The sequence below is a fragment of the Gymnodraco acuticeps genome, unplaced genomic scaffold (assembly GCF_902827175.1).
Source record: "Gymnodraco acuticeps unplaced genomic scaffold, fGymAcu1.1, whole genome shotgun sequence".
Lineage (NCBI taxonomy): Eukaryota > Metazoa > Chordata > Actinopteri > Perciformes > Bathydraconidae > Gymnodraco > Gymnodraco acuticeps.
The window spans coordinates 852005-871832 of record NW_022990647.1 but is presented as its reverse complement, the minus strand read 5'-3'; the positions used below and the strand labels follow the sequence as shown (position 1 = coordinate 871832).

The following is a 19828-nucleotide window of genomic DNA, read 5'->3' as shown; positions in this document are numbered from 1 at the left end:
TTTCACACACACATACGGGTTTTGGGCCGAGGGCGACACCGTACTTCCGGTATCAACCATTTCACGCGAGGTGCATACAGAATATCATAGTCTATTGCCTTAATTAATATAGTCAACTCTAAAATACCACATATATGCATTGGCATGATAATATTATTGTGACAAGTGGGGTATTCACCTGGTGTTTCCAGAAGATAGACATAGATGCTGCCAAAATCGACCGAAGGCCACTTTTGAGGGTCGTAATTCCATACATTGTACATCCAACAACCCACACAGCTCTAGTTTACGCTGGTAACGACCTAGAGCACACCCCTCAAGTCCAGAGATGTAATCCGAAGACATGCAGCGATTTCTTCGGTCGTTAATTCAGAAAAAAAACCTAGTGCGCTCTGCCTGTCAATATTAGCTAGCTGTTTATATTAGCATCGCCAGGATTTTTGCACCTCCAGAAAAATGGCGTCTTTATAAAAAAATATATGGCGCGCGTTGCATTGTGGGTAGCTGTGACGTCACTGTGTGTGAAAGAATAGGGTCCTTCTCACTTCGGTTAAATGGATTCCTTGCGTCCCTCACTTGCGTCGTTTCCCTGCGACTAGTCCCTCCCACCAGGGAAGCATGGAGGGACGCAAGGAAACCACGAGAAGCGACGTCCTTTGTGATGACGCTGCACAGCTGATCGTCTGACAGCAGCTCTGTCCCCGTTATTTCCACACACACCCCCGCCTCTGTTAGCACACATTTACTGACACAAACATTTGTATCATCTGTTGTAGACCCAAATAAATAAAATAAAATAAGAACTCATTCTCAAAAAAGATAAACGCCATTCTTAAAATGTCTAAACGAACATTAGTTGGATTAATATTGATTAGAGTGCACAATAGAAATAAAATAATTGAGAGAAGAAAAAGAGATATGTTATCTATCAAAACCCAGTTAGATTAACATTCATTGGATTGCACACTTTCTTTGTTTGTGTGGATATGTAGCACATTCACATTTTAATAGCACTTAATGACTGAATGGAAATGACAATAAATGAAAATGTAAAACGAAAAAAGCGATCATGAAAATGTTTCCAAAAAATGAATAAAATGATTTGTGACCACGTTGTTGTTCAGATATATCACATATTTGTAACTAAATGAAACATTAATTGAAACAAAACACGGTATAAACTGAGGAGTGAGTCTCGTGAGGTTCATGTATTTTCTTCACTCCGCTGGGAAACTGCTCTCATGTCAAGAAGCATCAGATCAGTGCATGCACTGCCTCGTCCAATCAGTGAGCGATACACAGTAAGGGGGCGGGGCGAGTGTCTGAGGATTTCATCGGAGGATGGTCTGGTGGTTCCTCGATTATAGCTCCTCCATTATCGCTCCTCGCTCCTCCGGCAAAAATAAGGCCATTGGGACGGTACTCAAGATGGCGCAGACAAATCAACTTCCGGTGAGACCGAGACCGAGGAGCGAGGAAATGAAAAATAAGAGAAGTGAAACGCAGCCATAGTCGTCCACATCTGATGAAGTGTGTGAAAATCAAAGTCAAAGATATTGTGATATTTTTTTTTGTTATCCATATTGCTCAGCCATACTTGGTGTGTTAAGCTGTTCATGTTTAAATGTGTAATGTGGCATGGATTGTTTGAACAAGTTTGGTGTGATAAATGAAAAGCACCACAACCTCAGAAATTAAGATATTGTTCTTTGTCCAGTATTTCTTATGCCATAGATCAGTGATTCTCAAACTTTTTTCAATAATGTACCCCCTTTGAAAAAAAAATTCAGCCATGTACCCCCTGATCAGGGCAAAAACAATTTGTTATTGAAGAAATGCCTATATAAAGAGGTACAGCACAGTGCTGCACCATCGGTGTCTGATTTATTAAAACAACAACCTTGTAACTGAGAAACACTTAAATGCTACATTTCAAATGTTTACAATCCATCACTAAATTCATGGCAAACCAATTTTAACATCATGCAATAACACTAAGACGACATTAGTTGCATTGAACTGATCTTTTTAATAAGTTGTACTTACAATGTAGTGAGAAACATAGGCTTGTGCTTCACTGAGGATCTTTGTTATTCTCAGTGACAGGAAGGCCACTGCAGTTATTACACTTCGCGTTTTGAAATATGTGTAACTCTGTTAATATAAAACCCACTCTGCTCAAACTTCGTTACATTTCCTAAAATTGGTATTTATTTATTTTTTCACTTAACATAAAAATAAATCTCACGTACCCCCTGCAGTACTCCAACGTACCCCTAGGGGTCCGCGTACCCCCATTTGAGAACCACTGCCATAGATAATAAGAGACCAGATAACAGGGGAAAGAGACGTTGCTTGAAGGAAGAGGGAGGGGGTACTGAGTAGCTGGCAGCCCCTCCCAACAGTGTCCTCACTGCTCAGGGACCCCCACCTTGTTACCAGTTCCAGGGCAGTAACAGAGTAGAGATTGCACACCTACCTCAAGAGTCAATGTCATGCATATCATCAGTTATTCTGGTCCATATCCTTTAGGAGAGTGTGTTATGATGATTATCAGTTCATTTTTTGATTATCATTAAAATAGATGTTAATTCTTGTTTGAATTGTGTCTTTTACTGTCTTTACCAGCTGGGAAAATAACTTATGTTAACCACAGAGCTGATGCTTGAAATTCATTTTTTTTCGTCTTGCCATACTAGTGCTTAAAATAAGGCTTTTTAGCCTTGAAGTGGATGTTTTATAGACAGGTCCCTTGTTTCTAGTTAAACATAACTAAAATAAAGACAAAGTTGCTTATCAAGACAAGGCAAGTAACATTTACTTGAATTAAGTCAAAAAATCTTCCATAGAAAGCACTAGATAAGCCATTTAAACTCAAATCAAGACAAACTAGATTTAGAATCTAAATGTAAGATTATTACACTTGGTTAGATCTGCAGTTTTTGCAGTAAGTGAGGCAGCGAGGGCAGGGAGGAGAAAGGATAATGATCCTGCTGATAATGGAGGAGTGGAATCTTGTAAATGAGGCTGGATATGCACAGTGCTGCAGGCTATTCCTTTACACCCAGTGTCACACACACACACCCACACATCTCAAAGCACTTCAGGTCTACAGTATGTGCAAAATGGTAAAACACTTTGACTTACCTTTTCATGTGCCTCTGTATGCGTGAATACCTGATGTGTGAGGCTGAGAGCACGGGCACTATAAATAACACATCGTCACCAACAGCGCTGCTTAAGAGGAAGCAGGGCTTATTGCACACATGCAGAAGCAGGCTTTACCCTCATCTCCACTCAGGTAAGAATTTTAAACACATGGCTTCGGTAGATTTGAATTTTCTAAATGTGGTATCAGGTGGTGTCTTTTTCCCAAAAGTAGATATCTAATGTTTTCAGATAATTACGACCAACAGCTACACAACTTAATATATATATATAATAGCCTCTTTGTGTCTCTTGAAAGGCGCTAAATTAAATGTATTATTATTATAATAATAACAAATTCAAACAAGATATGGTGCTCAGTAGATTACATCAAAACAATCATTATTGTTTCAGTTGTAAAAAGGTTTGACTTTTATATTATGGTTTTCCTTGAAATAAAATCCTTTCTACTGATTTGTATTCAAATCCATTCAAAATCTTTTTAGCAAATTACAGACACAATCAAGAATGCACTTTGCGCATAAGAATTACAATAATTTGCAAAGTAACCGATTCAACAGATAAACACTGACAAAAAGTAAATTACTTAAAAAATACTTAAATTGGACTGGATTTGATATGGCTCCTCTTCATCCCCTTACCCATTACCCATGCTGAAAAATAAAAAACCACACAAAACCATCCTATATTTCTTTCATGAATAAGTGTTACTTTACTGCCTGACTCTGGAGAGCCCTAAAGTGGAGTTCATGCCTATCAGCTTTTATCTGTGAATGATGTCCGGTATCCATCATCTGAATTACCCACTTATAGTTTAGAAATCTTGCGAGGATGTCTTCATAGTAATGAAAGACCCTTTGCAGCATGTGGCTAATCTGTCCTTGATTACCGAGCAAAGCCCCAATCAATAGATTCCAGATCTAAGATACTGTAGTTCGCAATGGTTTCTTCTTGCTGCCCTTCATATCCCCACTGTCCCCAATCAGATATGAATGATCAATTATGGTCATGTTGCTGGGGAAATAGAAATCAATGAGATAATGTGGTGTTTGGGGGTTGTGGTTTTGGAGAGAACAGAAAAGCCTTTTGATATGTCAAAGTGGATAGAGGGCGAACAAGAGCTGAAGGAAAACTAATAACAAATGATAGAAAAAAGAAGCATTGAAAACAACTGCAATGTGCTGCCTTAATGCTAGAGTATGTACAGTATAGTAAAACGCCATTTAAAAATGTATAGGACATGTTCAGAACATTGCAGCATCAACGCAGGCATTAGAGTGCAAGCCTTGGAGTAATATCCTATTTATGACCCCAAAGGGCTTTGATCCAGCATTGTTTACAGATTTCAGTAGCCTTTTATCATCAGTGTCTCTATGTACTGCCTTTAAGCCTGCGCGTTAAAGAGAACAAACATGTGTTTATACTCTATGTAAAAAAAGAACAAAAGCAGCAAGAAATGAAAATATTGAAGGCAAGCTAAACGAAAAAAGAGCTGCTTGTTCACAAGTCTGACATAATCCTGAAACACTTTAATATTTAATTGGAGTGTCGTGAAATTAAAAGACTCAAGGAAAGGAGGCAGAGGACGAAAGATAGAGGAGACACAGCAAGGGAGAAAGAGAGAGAGGGTCCTAGATAAGCCAATGCAATACAGAACAGGAGCTCACCTCTCTCTTTAATTACACATAAGTTGATAATGGGTTATTATCTTTGAAAGGAGAGGCTCTTAACAATATTATGAGAGGGAAACAGAAGGGGGTATCTGGTTGACTGATAGTGTCCTCCAGAGAACAACATCAAGAGTCCAACAATTTGGACTGGATTTTCTGAATCTGCTTCCATTAAATCCATATTGATACTGGATTAATGTTCAGTAAATAGGAGGAGGAGTTACCCTCCCAAAACAGAGCTTGGATGCATTTTGACCCAGTATTTAACGACCTGGACTACTCCCTGCTTCTATTCTGCTGGTCTGTCCCAACAAAGCAGAACAGTGACCCCCTGTGGATTCTATGAGAAAATGTAAGCAAGGAATGGCATCATTTGAAAACAACTGTCCTACATACATAAGACATGTGCAGATTGCAATACAGTTAATTTTAGTGACGCAGCATTCATTTCAAATGGCTTTTCTAGGCACTTCATGTATGGAAGAAAATGCTCCGGGGGTTTGACTAATTCACACACACACACACACACACACACACACACACACACACACACACACACACACACACACACACACACACACACACACACACACACACACACACACACACACACACACACACACACACACACACACACACACACACACACACACACACACACACACACACACACACACACACACACACCACACACACACACACACACACACACACACACACACACACACACACACACACACACACACACACACACACACACACACACCACACACACACACACACACACACACACACACACACACACACACACACACACACACACACACACACACACACACACACACACACACACACACACACACACACACACACACACACACACCTCACTAGATGACATGTCCCAGGTGTGAAAGGGCCCATGTTTGACTTGAAAGTGATTAGCAGAGAGTCGGCCCTCGCTGCCCCCCGTCAGACATTATTGCAGTGAAGGCTCCATCTCCATAATACATAATTATAAGTTTCATATGAATGCCCTTCACCTGTCTGTGGGCATTTTAAAAGACACAAAGAGCTGGAGTGCATAGACGGAAAAGCCTTATATTGTTTTCAGTCCACTCAGATTGGTTGCAGTCACAAGGGAAAGTAAATTCTGTAGCTTCTACAGCTAGGGCCAGACTCTCTTCACATAAGGGGGTGATGGAGCGGTGAGAGGTCTAATGATTCTGTCAATCACCACCTTGGCTGGTGTGTCAGAGCACGTCTTCTTACATCCTGCCAGGGCTGTCAATCTGTCCCCCCCCCCCCCTTCAGACACAGTGGGGACCCAGCACACCTACACCCGCACCACTACTATTCACTACATCTTATTTAGCTGAGGGATTATGTCAATTCAATCTGCAGCCCTCACTCTCCAGGAATAGGAGTATAACTCCATGTGTGCTGCTTCCTCAATCAATTTAGCCCCGATGAATGAAGACAAATGATTAAACATGTGAATCGCCTCCATGAGGCTCCAATAAACCTAAAATAATTATAGGGAATCCTTAATCTCCTAACCTAGGCTTTTTGCATTGTCCCTGGTATTTCAGTAACATGATTGTAAAAGCATTGGCTGCAGTAACACCCAGCCTCCAGTGATGAGGAGACTGGTGGGGGTAAGCATTCATTTCCAAAGCCTTATGTTTCATTTGCATAATTACCATAAATCATTACAGGGATGTCCTGGTCCACGGTGGAAGAGAAGTGGGGAACACTATTGGGAAATGCCATTTCTTGGAAGGTAGTAGACAACTGGCTTAATAGCTGACATGGTGATGATGAAGTATAATTGTGTGGTTCTTGAAACAATGTTAAGTACGGCAAGGCCTGTCCTTGTGTCTGAGTGAACATTGTTACAGAATATTTGCTCTCCATTATCTACAGCATCAAAAGACCGGATAGTGTTTCCTGACTATGTGATTGCTGCATTATATTTATTTTTAAAATATGTCATGTCTTATAAATTGTTAAAACTGCTATAATAATAATTATATGTATGCTTAAGAATATTAGATGTGTCTTCTTGTTACTTTTCAAAGGGTAATTTGCTGTTCATAAAGTAAATTATTTGTGTTACTAGGTTTGTAATTTTGTAGTCAAAAATAGAATTGACTTGATATGACCTGACATTTTGTCAACACTAATCATGCTTTCTAAAATGTCTTTTTTATAAACATTGTGATTTTACCTCAATAAGCTCAATAATATTGAACAAATTATGTCCCCTGCCGAGCTTCCACTGTGTTACTGCAGCGGCATGACCTGATAAAGCCAGGAGAACAATAGGTGGTTTGCAAGTGGTAAAGAGACAGAGACTATTAGAGTGTGAGAGCCAGAACTAGTAAAGATGCCCGGAAACGAGAAACATAAAGACATTAAATATGAAAGGCGGAGGAAAAAATAAACTATGACGTGACCAGAAAAAGGAGGAGGGGAAGATTAAGAGAGCAATGATGGAGAGGGCAGAGAAGGAGAAACATGACAGCTGGCAGACGGAGAAGGCAGCACTGCTCTGCCCGGACCAATCTCACCGCACCTTAGAGGGCCAGATGGAGCAACCTGCCACGTGTGCCCTTCACCAGCCGAGACGCACATATTCACATACTCATCCATATATATGCAGGAAAACACAAGTCAACAAACTAAATACATATTCTCTACCATCACCATAGCCATTTACCATCATTTAACAAGAGGTTTTAGACCAGTGTTATGCATTAAGGTTGGATAGTTGTAGGATTATCAAGTAAAACTCTAAGAGGAGTGAACTACTAAACAACATTTTAAAAACTGGCAAAAGAATGTTTGTGTCATGATACCATTCAAACAAATGCATATCTATCTTGAGGTTATTGCTTTTTCAAAATTGTCAACAGGTGTGTCTGCTGCTACAACCGAGTCACTCCCTTAGAAAAGGACAACGTTGTAAAATGGCAAAAAAAGAAAGAAAGAAAAGCCAGTGTGATACAGGATTTCCATCTAGTGTCAACACCTGGCAACTACATTATACTGCACTTCAGCACCAAGGCAATGGACAGCTCTCTCCCAACAGATCTGGTAAAAGACAAGACTTTGATCTAAATGTAGGATTAAAACACCTAAAGATAACAATTCAAAATCTAAACGTCTTGTATAGGTTCAGAAATGCTCCCAATATTTGTTTTCATCCTCAGTTCTCAAGTAATTTAGTGGCAATCCTGCTAGAAAAACACCGGGCCAGTCCCCAAACACTATTGATTGATGTCTGGTTATAAAAATACATCTATCATCTAGACAGTCTGAAATTAAAGCGGTCGTGGTCTGTGTGTCCATGCGCCTGTGTTTGTGTGTGTGTGCTCACTCTCCCTTGTGTGTGTGCATGTTTGTGTACTTTTAGGTGGTCGGTAGGCTGAGTGTTGATGTGGTATAGTATTATGAAACAATAAAATGTAGACAGCTGATTCATATCTGGACATAAAAGCCAGAGTTTTGTTAGGTTCCTCTTTAATGAAACCTATAATTTCTGCCTCCCTCTGTGGTGTTGCCATGGAGCAGAGGGATCGATCATAAAGAGAGATATCCAGAGCTGCTCTATTTTTGCAGGATTGTCATGGCAATGAGTGAGCCGAGTTACAACGTGAAAGATCATTTACACAGTAAAGAGTCAAATGTCAACTATATTTCAGTCACACGCTGCTACAAACATCAGTCATCCCTCTTGAAAACACATGAGGCTGAAAAATAGCTTGTTTATGGAAATAAACACACACACAAATATACACACTGCAGCACAGTTGTCAAAGACTCATGTTATAGGCACAAAGGTTACAAATTCAATCACTTTAGAGATGGCTGCCACATCACTGTGTCTCCTTTCCTCCGTGTGTGTGTGTGTGTGTGTGTGTGTGTGTGTGTGTGTGTGTGTGTGTGTGTGTGTGTGTGTGTTGAAGTGTGCGTGCACCCATGAATGTATAGCCTCGCATGGTGTGGATTGAAAATCAATCTCTGGGTCGACAGAAAGCCGCTGTTAGAAATTCAAACAGGGTGGAGTTGTCACATCGACAAAATGCATTTCTTTACAGGGAAGGACAGTCAAATAAAGAGAGGAAGAAGGACGAAGAGGGAAACTGTAGTAAGCGAGACAGGTAACAGATTGTACAGCAGAGGACTGTAGCGATGAGACGTGAAAGATATTAAATATAATCATGAACTCCAATGGGAGAGGAGAGAAGGTCTACTGTCAACACATTCATTTTTGATCTGGTTTCACCCTCTGCTGCTAAACTCTCTCTCCCTTGACCTTAGCCTGGTTTGAGAAAGAGAGAGAGAGAGAGAGAGAGAGAGAGAGAGAGAGAGAGAGAGAGAGAGAGAGAGAGAGAGAGAGAGAGAGAGAGAGAGAGAGAGAGAGAGAGAGAGAGAGAGAGAGAAAGAGAGAGAGAGAGACACACACACACACACACACACAGATTTTGAACAATTCTTGTGAAAACTTATGATTGATAAATAGAAATGAATAAATATGGTTGCTTGGAAAGACCCACCGGAACAGTGTTCTCTTTGTGTTTCTATACTTTTGTATTTACACATTAATCACTGACCTTTGACACACACTCTCGCTCTCTCTGCTGTTCCTGGTGATGATCATCTGCCTTTGTTTAGAGGCCTAAGTGAGTGAGCGAAGTATTGCCTGGCCTCCAATGTTTACTATGTGTGTGTGGTACAGTATGTGTGTATAGAATATAGACAGCCTCTTGACTTTATCCACAACCTTCTTGACCTGAGTACTGACCAGTCCGTTGCTCACTTCACCTGTGACTGAAAGCTGTTTTCTCTGCAGAGAGCGCACATTTGACTCCAGTTACTCACCACTTTGAATTCTCTTCACCCCTTTTAGTCACAGGAATCCCAATCAAACTGCCTTTTTCTGTATAAAAGCTTTTCTCTGTAGCAGATGTGTGGACAAGCACCACTCATTCACAGAACTCTCCAAGCTGTCTCTGATATTGAACCTGCCTGTTGACTTCAGGCTCGGAGATTAGTAAAGAAGTGTGCACACACTTGCTATTCAGCCAGAAGGCGGCAGACCACGTCAGTATAGAATTATAATGACCAGAACATACGCAGTCGAGAAAATCCTGGGGATTTACTCTGGGCCGGTAAAATGAAGGGAGGAAGTGTTGAATAAGAATAGCTGTCCCACTGATTTCAATTCTCAATGTGCTGTTGCTCTGAGTTTGTGTATGTCAAACCAAATCCTTGAATATTTACTCTGCTCCCAGAGAAGAGGATGCTTGTGAGTCTGCATACTGAGGGACTTAGCTGAGGGATATTGCCCCCTTCTGGAGATGAATGGGAACATACGCACTGTAATATATTCTCCACATAAGACTGCACAATACTCTTAAGGCCCCAACTGTAACATTTTGTATATGTCGCAAACTTATATCACAAGTGTGTGCGAACAAAGCCTTATTGAGTAAAAAAACAAAACTATATATATATATACAATATATACTGCGTATGAGAACATTTTCCCATAAGCAATGGTTTCTATTCAACTGAGACAATGCGACACACATCCTCCTCAAACACACTGCCTCCTGAACACGGTCAGTCACAGCGCTGTCTGAAAGCCTGGAGTTTGTAATGTAAAATATGTTTGGCATATGTATGACTTACCGGGGTGCTGCCATCTGACAGGGTCGTCATGCTGATTGACATGCTCATCTTGTCAGAGGAGGAGAGGGAAGGTGGTGAGGGGCTCCTCTTCTCCACTTCCTGTCTCTGGAGGAAGTCACGCCAAGCCCGCTGGATACTACAAGTAGTGAGGAATAGAACATGTGAGAACAATTTATTTTACTTCTGATATACTAGAATGTAGGTTAGTTTTATTGTCATCAGTCAATCCACAAGGGGAAATGTCTTCATATTTCACAGCATACTTCCTAACTTATCCAAATCACAACCAATTTCCACTGTAATAACAGCTGGAGCAGTAGTTTGCAACCTTTGTGGCTTGTTAAAATGACCTACTATCTATTTGAGACCAGTTGTGAAAAGTCAAATGTTATCATGACCTGTACACATTTACACATGTTTTTTTAATCACTTTTTAAAAAGCAAAATTGAACAGTTTTTCAAAGTGAAATGTGGAATTTGAAGAAAACACTTGTGTTTTAGTTTATCTTGTTAATACAGCCTGACCCTCTTGCTATCTCAGGTTGGGAATCACGAACTTAGGAAAGGTCAGAAATATTCAAATCAGGTATCTAGAAATACAGTACTGTATGGAATCAAAAGTACTATAAAGTCCACAATATCCCTTCTTTTATTTTTAGATACAAGATACAGTATACTCACATCAACACCTTGGTCTCAATGGGCGGCATGTTGATATTGATGTTGTTGTCCAGTTTCATTGTCAGAGGATCACTGAGGAGGGGAAGGGGTGCAGGGGACATTCAGAGGACACACACAAGAGCAATCTCAGTCTGGGTTATCAGTAATTAAACAGCGATGGCTAGGTCACATCTGGAGGGAAAATGGGCTTTTAGAGCTGCACAATAGCAGGCTGCTCATGTTATCTCTGTCTTGTGTTTATTGTGTGTGAGTCTGTGTAAGCCCACCTCTGCAGCTGGAAACCCCCATCATGAACATGCTTGAAGCCACTCTGGAGGCTCTTCATCTGCTCCTATGTGAGATAGAGACAGGAGGAGAGACAAAAAAGAGGGGAGGAAAATAAGAGAGCAGTTGGCATATCAGATATGGTGCTTTGGTCCACACACAGCGAGCAAGAGTAGATGCCTCCAGTGTTTGTGTGTGCAGATTTAATGTTTGGAAGATGGGGAATCTTTGTGCTGAGCTCAGGTCCCCCTGCAGCAAGTGGTTTGGCAGTATTTTGGCTCAGCTAGAGGTATTTCTTGTAAAGTTAGTGAAGTGAGCTCTGGAAAAACTTTGCTAGTTCAGCATTTTTCAAGGCATTTGGCCCAAAAGCAGAGAGAGGAAAGTCAAACATAGAGACAGGCAGGGCAGAGAAGATACGGCGGGACATCATTCATGAACTTTAGCGCAGTTGTTACACAGATGGGGCCGACACGATGGAGATTAGAGCAATGAAACTTTACACTCACTTAAATGACTTTTAGCTCCATTGTCTGCTCCTCGCCTGCGGCTCTCCTCCCCTCGGCTCCATACTCGAGCTTAAATAGTGCTGTTTAATGAGGACAGGCCTGCCTCTACATAATTGAGCAGACTAATTCAATTACAAGGGAGCAACAAAGTTTAAGTGGAGCTGTTCTTCCTGATGAGCCAAGTGGGCCACATCAGAGCACTAAGCAGCAACCAGCTACCTCTCGCTGTATTTGTGTGTGAACCTGCAAAATTCCCAACTTTGATTTGACCTTTTTGCTTTATTGCTCCATTACTGCATAATGAAGTGTGCATGGGATAATATATTGCATCTATTAGGTTTCAGATTGCCCTATACATGGACTAACACTAAGACATATATTACATCTATAAGAAGCACTAGCACACTAAGAAATATGGCTGCACTGCAGTGGTTACTTGGTTTTTCAATCTTAGGTGTTCAATATTCATTAAATAGCAATATATGTGCTATGGCTATGTAAGGGTCTAAGAAAAAAGCACCCTTTGAAGTGTAAATGAGCATATATACAGTATATGTATTATATATATATTATATATATGTTTCTTTTCTTTTCACTATATCTTTAAAGCGTCTTTGAGCACCTGTAAGAGCGCAAAATACATCTATTATTATTATTATTATATGTAACTGAATCGCTGTATTACTCGATTTTTTTCAGATAAACACAAAGCCGCATCATGTTGAAATAAAAAGGTTTATCTTGTTTGGCTGTTTGCCCAATTTCACTGTGGCAAGCAGTGTTGTTTTTCTCATGACTTTCCCTCCCAGAAGGAACAAGCAGCTCATTAGACAGAATCAAGGACTTTGACTAGTGATCAATGATTGCATCAAGGAGCTGTTTCTCATCTTTTTGTTTGTCTCTCCCTCTCAATTCTTCTCGGATGAAAAGAGGATCTGGGAGTGTTACTGTGGCTCGGATGTGGATTCTGTTCAACCCAAACCTCCATTAACTTTTCCTGCTTTCAGAGTCAATGTCACCTCAGCGTTTCTTACATCCACACTAATGCTAGAGCTGGCTCTCTCTCCCCATCCAGTCAGATAAACAGACTCTAAAAAGGTGCCATTTGGGAAATCGGAGACAGGCAAGAAAGAGAGGAAGTAAAGAAAGAGCAAAAGTGAAAGAAATGAAGACACAAGAATAAACATAAAAGACACTAAAGAAGAAAAGTCAGTGAGTGAGATGCAGAATAAAGACTTGAGAAGTGAAAGAGACAACAAACAGAGAAATCAGCAAGTGGCAATGATGGAGAGATTAGCCTTGTGGAAACGAGAAGGGATCAGTTTGTGTGTATGTGAGTGTGTGTGTGTGTGTGTGTGTGTGTGAGAGAGATGTTATGTTCTTGGTAATGGAGTTGCGGGGAGAATGAATGAACCGATCATTTCAATTTCCCCTTAGAGTTACTGATGGCCCTGCCGGAGGCCTGGCTAAGCCAACTATAAGTCCACCTCAGAAACAAGCATTCACGCGCAGACACACACACACACACACACACACACACACACACACACACACACACACACACACACACACACACACACACACACACACACACACACACACACACACACACACACACACACACACACACACACACACACACACACACACACACACACACACACACACACACACACACACCACACACACACACACACACACACACACACACACACACACACCCTTACACACGACCAATGATTCTCCATTTATATACTGGCCACTCTATCAATAGCTTAATTCCTCCCTTTGCTCCTTACTTAATGTTCTTTCAAATTAGTATTCTGAGGTATAAACTGACAAGTAACATCCAACTGAGATTACATACAATCTGATTATAATGACTGAGTCACTGCAAATACAACACAGCAATAGAGTAATGATAATACTATTACTCAACATTTCTATAATACAACAGCTTCTAATACTTTCATTGCTAAGCTTGGATATCTTACTATTGGTAATCGTTGCAGTATCTATTTTTTCTTTACTTTGTATCACTGTATCTTTCATTGATTATGTTTCTGTGTGTCTGTGTGCGTGTGCGTGTGCGTGTGTGTGTGTGTGTAAACAGAAATTCCTACACTGATATCCGGAGCGCATTATTCACCACTTTAATAAAACCCTGACTTCAGCAGGACATTTACAACAAGCCTGATACAGAACATTGATTACAAAATCCATGGCAGTATACATTTAGCAATTGTTATGTACCATATACTAAATGCTGTATATTTTTGGTCTGAAGGTGTTTTTTTCTGCTTTACACACCTGTATCTGTACCTCCCTGCTCCGGTGGAAAACCCCATCCTGTATCTGGAGTAGGAATGCCAAAAAAAGTACCGGAACATATACCAGGGGTTTGCATAATTTAGTGGCAGTCGACAGAAAATCTATAGTCATTTTGGGCTTTGGCAGTGCCAAGCAGGATGTATTGATTGGTTTGTGTATATATGTGTGTGTGTGTGTGTGTGTGTGTGTGTGTGTGTGTGTGTGTGTGTGTGTGTGTGTGTGTGTGTGTGTGTGTGTGTGTACACATATGTGTGGTGGTGGATTTATGGTGGAGTCAGGCAGAGCAGAGAGAGAAGGAGGAGGAAGAGAGAGCTGCTGGAGGATAGACCTTGAACCCAGAGTGCACTATACAACAACAGAAGACATAGAGCTACTGACAGCCAAATACAGACCACAAGCCCTTTTGTTATCCATCCCTCCTTCACACCCTTCATTTCCTACTCTGTCATCATTCTCTTCTCTTTCACTTGACTTTCCAAAATGAATATGAGAATAATAAAGCATAGGCGTGAGAAGGCCATGAGAAAGCTCAGAATAAAGAGAGAAGGAAAAGAGAAAAAATAAGATGTAATCAAACAGTGAGAAATGTACCAATAATCTTTTTGGAGAGCACAGTAGAGGTTAAAAGGCACACAGTGTTAGGCGGAGACCAGCAGCTGCTGCGGCATTCGCTCTAACTCAACTCCATGTAGCACGAGCAAGGACTTCCACAATTATATTAGACTGTGAACACTCCGTCCAGACTTGTTGGTGACCTGTTCTGAATCTGAAGGCTGCAGTGGGCTCTGCAACCAGAAGCTTTTCCAGAGCATATCCATACTGGCAAACAGGGGCAGGGACAAGAGGCATTTTGTGTCAAATGATGAACCAACAAACATTTGACCATCTGCCTTAGTCTAAAATGATCTAAAATTCATATAAGTTGGTGACTTTTAACTGCAAATGTTCAAATAGAATTAAATAATGACAGAAACGTGCCTTATTTGAACAAACTGAGAATGCATCTCTGTAACCTCTGCCATTTCAGATTGTAAGGTAGTACATGCATTGATACCCTTAATATGGATTTGTTTACAGCTGCACGATGTACTATTACGCACTTAGCATAAACATTAAGATTTTCTAAAAATCATCTTCAATGCCCAGGATGACATTTTCCATTTTTGTCAGAAAATGGTGTTAATGACTTCATATAAATGCTCCAGCTTGTCGGTGTGCCGAGCAGGACAGGGGGGTTAAGTCAAGCTCAGTTCAGGGATATTTACAACAGGAAGGCGTTTAGGAAGGCCAAAACCATTAGACTGACCTGACTACAGACCATGAGGAAAAAAGGTTTCCTTTGAATCTATGTTATAGCTGTTGATATGCTGGGAATCAAATAGCTCATGCTGCCTGGCTTCTGATACGATCTCAGGGTTTTTATACTGCTTATTGTTTTTATAGTTTTAGTATTTGTACTGCCTCACAGCATTTTACATTTAGTTTGATTGCCTTACAGTCTTCTCTCTGCTGCCTTATTAATATACTGTTTTAAGACCTGGCTGCACATCACATTTTCTATAATAAGACTATAAAAAATGACTTAACCTCGGCTTCAAAGACTTGGCAAAGTGATTTATTTGTGGTGGTTATGTTTTTTTACGTTGTCTTTGTAGAATGTTTTTCAATTTTGGACTGCAGATTCATAAATGTGGTCAGCCGTTTTACACTGTATGAAATAGAATAAAGATATTGGCTCAGGATCATTGAAGATCATCTTCAAGTCATATTCTGTTCAAATGGAAAGCACATATCTCACCTACATTAATGTCATGCAACCTATTTTGAGTCTAGCCATACAAGGTGGCAGCGTTTCTCACCAGATGATCCACTTGTGAGACTCATCTGCGAGGAGGAAGATTCAATTCTCATTCAAAAAAGAAAATAATAAAAAAAGATGTGCTACTGTTTGAGGGAGAGACAGCATGGGAGACATGGGAGGGAGGGGCTGAGTGATGGACGCTCTAAGAGGTTAGATAGCTCAGCTGTAGGGGACAAAGGGCAGGGGAAAGATAAAGATGCAGCACTTTGCAGAGAGACAGAAAGTGATTCGGTTGAGAGTCGGCTAGGGAGTTAAAGAGGAAGAGAATATGAAAGCAGGTTCTTCGTTGGTGGCGAAAAGAAAGGATATAGGTGAAAGAAAAAGCCTCTGGGCTCTGAAGAAATTAAACTGGACCAATGCCAGATAGCCAGGCCACCACAGAAACACAGAAAATAGAGAAACGGCCTGCCTGGGACATGGCCTTCATCTCTGCTGTACATGGGGTGTAAATCTGTCCCCTGTACCTCCAACTGATCCAGGCACACATACTAACACTCACACACATGATTTAAATAGCCCTCCTACTCCTATAAATGCCCTCCTAACTCTTCAGAGACAGAGTGACAGACAAATCCACACATCTAAAGAGCCCATAAAACACAAAGTCATAATCCATTTCCCTCATTGCTGCACTATATTTTCAACTCTTTGCTCTTTAAGGTCACCATGTTCTCCTTCACTCCCTTGCAACATAACACACACGATACATCCTCCTTTTCTATTTCTTTGTGTCTACTTCTTTACTCTCATTTCTTCTTGTTTGTCTTGATTTCCTTCAACAGTCTCTCGATCTAAGTCGGTTTTCCTCTTCAATACTTGATGAGCTTCCTGGTCTGAAGTGCTGGCAACAGATTCTGGGTTTATACTCTTCCAGTCATCTTCCAGCACTGCAGAACATTGGACAGCTGTGTTTGTTTTTCAGATGAACTCAATTAACTCCAGTGCACAGTCTTCAAAAAGCTGAACGCACGCAATACGGGGCACTCCCACCCTCAAACAGTATAACCTTGAGGCTGAGAGTTATTTTAGTCACTTTTTTAGCCAGAAAGCTTTCATGACCTGTTCCTCTGCTGATGGTAACCCAACTGGTTTACACTCCATCTCACACACACACACACACACACACACACACACACACACACACACACACACACACACACACACACACACACACACACACACACACACACACACACACACACACACACACACACACACACACACACACACACACACACACACACACACACACACACACACACACACACACACACACCACACACACACACACACACACACACACACACACACACACACACACACACACACACACACACACACACACACACACACACACACACACACACACACACACACACACACACACACACCACACACACACACACACACACACACACACACACACACACACATAATCCAGAGGGCTTGGAGGCAGCTTCTATCAGTCATACTTCCCTGGGGTCCTTTGGACCAGCCAGCCAACCGGCACCATCTCTGCCATCACATTCACATCCTCATCACTCGGGGACACAGAACCTGTCAGTACACTCTGTGTGTGTGTGTGTGTGTGTGTGTGTGTGTGTGTGTGTGTGTGTGTGTGTGTGTGTGTGTGAGAGACAGATAGCAAAAACCAAGGACAGGTGCCGTTATCTGTGGCCTTTTCTGGCCAGACACTGTGTATTCTAGCCCTGTATGCATGTGTGTGTGTTTTGTGTTGGTGAGTGTGTGTTGGCTGTTTCCATTGGGTTTCAGTGTCCAGACACATGCAATGTCGTCCCAGAGTGACCCTGCAATCAAAGCTAGCTGGCACACTCTGTGCTATTGCATTCCCTAATACGTGCACACACACAAAAACACAGCCAGAGACACACACACAGTCCTACTTTCTGCTCTAGGGGTTAGGCTAATGACTGACGGTGTCAGAGACACAGAGGAGAGGAGCTGCATACTGAGAAAGAGGAAATGGCACAAAGAGGAATCTCCAGACAGTCACATGAGCTAATGCAGAACCATGGAGAAACTTCTCTGCTGTATAATGAAAAGTTTCCTCTGCCAAACATATATCATATAGCTAGATGTATTCAGAGGAGTAGGCTTTGTGGAGATCAACCAATTTGTGGATGCAAGCTTTACAGAAGGAGACTAGAGGAGTTTCCACACATATACATACATACATATTACATTGGTTGTCATGGCAATGGGCATTGTGTGGAGTCAGGCTGGGGCAGAAGCTGGTCCAACATTGAAAAATATAATTGCATTCACACAGTTTGAATGTGTGTGTGTGCATCTTTTTCTGTGCCCTATGAAGTCCATAAGGTTTTTGCTTGTGTGAATAAAATCTAAAGTGATGTGTTTATTTATTTAATCAGTCAGACTCATTGCGATTAAGAACTGTTTTCCATAAGATACATTCATATTTGCTACAGTTTCAGTGCAAGAGGGCAGAGCTGCCAACGGAACAAATACCTACAAAAAATACTAATAATAAACAGATTAGATAATTATCTTCCTGAAACATATAATGCAAATGATTCATATCAAAATGTATGATTTTGTTTGCACATTCACGTAAGGATATGACTGAGTAAATCGGGGCCAAACTTTTCCAAAGCACCAGATATTAAAGATCAGGAGAGACCCCACAAGAGGATATTTTTAATCGACACCAATGCACACCCTGAAGAGATGTAGATTACAAAATCCTTCTATCCTTTTTGCCTGCAGCAATTCCCCTGTGTAGCACTCCCTGGTGGGCCAGAGTAAAAGCTGTAAAGCTAGCCGTTAACATGCCAGAACAAACACGCAGTAAAAACAGCTCCTTTTACAACACTACTCAATACTACCTGTCCTCCACCGCAGCCGAGCAGAACACCGCTGTACTAACGACTGCACTGCACGGTACAGGGCAATATATATGCAAAGAACTGAATGTAAATGTATGTAACTATAAAGTCTCTTTTATTGGCCATTACAGTCAAGGGGAGGGTTCGACTTTGTTGCTTAATAAGATTATAAAGGCAGTTTGTGTAAAAAATAAAAAGGGTAGTAAAATAGATGCAGAGGTAAACAGAACAAGTTCCGCAGGGACTTTTTAGTAAAGTGATATGATCCTAATTGGAACTTTAAAGTGTGGAGTCTAAAGTTTAACTACGTGTAACTTTATTTGTGTCTTCCTCAGTCATTGGAAATAAGTCTATAGGGCGCTCAGTGGAAGTACTCAGACCAAGGCCCTCGCAAAGGAGGAGGTGAAATTACACCTACAAAACAAAGAACACTTAAATGTGCCATTTGGGCTTAGAAGAGTCCTCCCCTGATTTATTATTGCACTTAAAGTGAAGTTTGCAAACTTGCAAGAGACACATTTAAAAGGGTCAAATCAATACTGCAGAGGGAAAGTTATTCAGACTCCAGACAGGTTAATCTTCGAAAAACAGAGAGTCCTTCCCATGATCCAACTTGCTAGTGCCTTTTGTCAGACCCTCCCTGACATATTAAATCCCAGCTCTTTAGAAATCAGGTTTATAATGCAGGCTTTCTTTTTAAAGTTTGTAGTCCCTAATTCCAAGACGAGATACCCAGGTGGTGTCACATTAGTGATTTCAGCAGACGTGACGAAGCCACAAAAA

At 41.0% G+C, this 19828-nt stretch overlaps 1 protein-coding gene across 1 annotated transcript in view; it reads right to left on the bottom strand.

Annotated features, from left to right (window-relative positions):
- Positions 1–19828, bottom strand: part of schip1 (schwannomin interacting protein 1) — a 220838-nt gene that overhangs the window by 145629 nt on the left and 55381 nt on the right. The window contains exons 6-8 of the mRNA XM_034229412.1: positions 11483–11547; positions 11217–11288; positions 10536–10671 (exon numbers count right to left, since the gene is read on the bottom strand). Coding sequence (XP_034085303.1) covers positions 10536–10671; positions 11217–11288; positions 11483–11547 — 273 coding nt within the window. The remainder of the gene's footprint in view (positions 1–10535; positions 10672–11216; positions 11289–11482; positions 11548–19828) is intronic.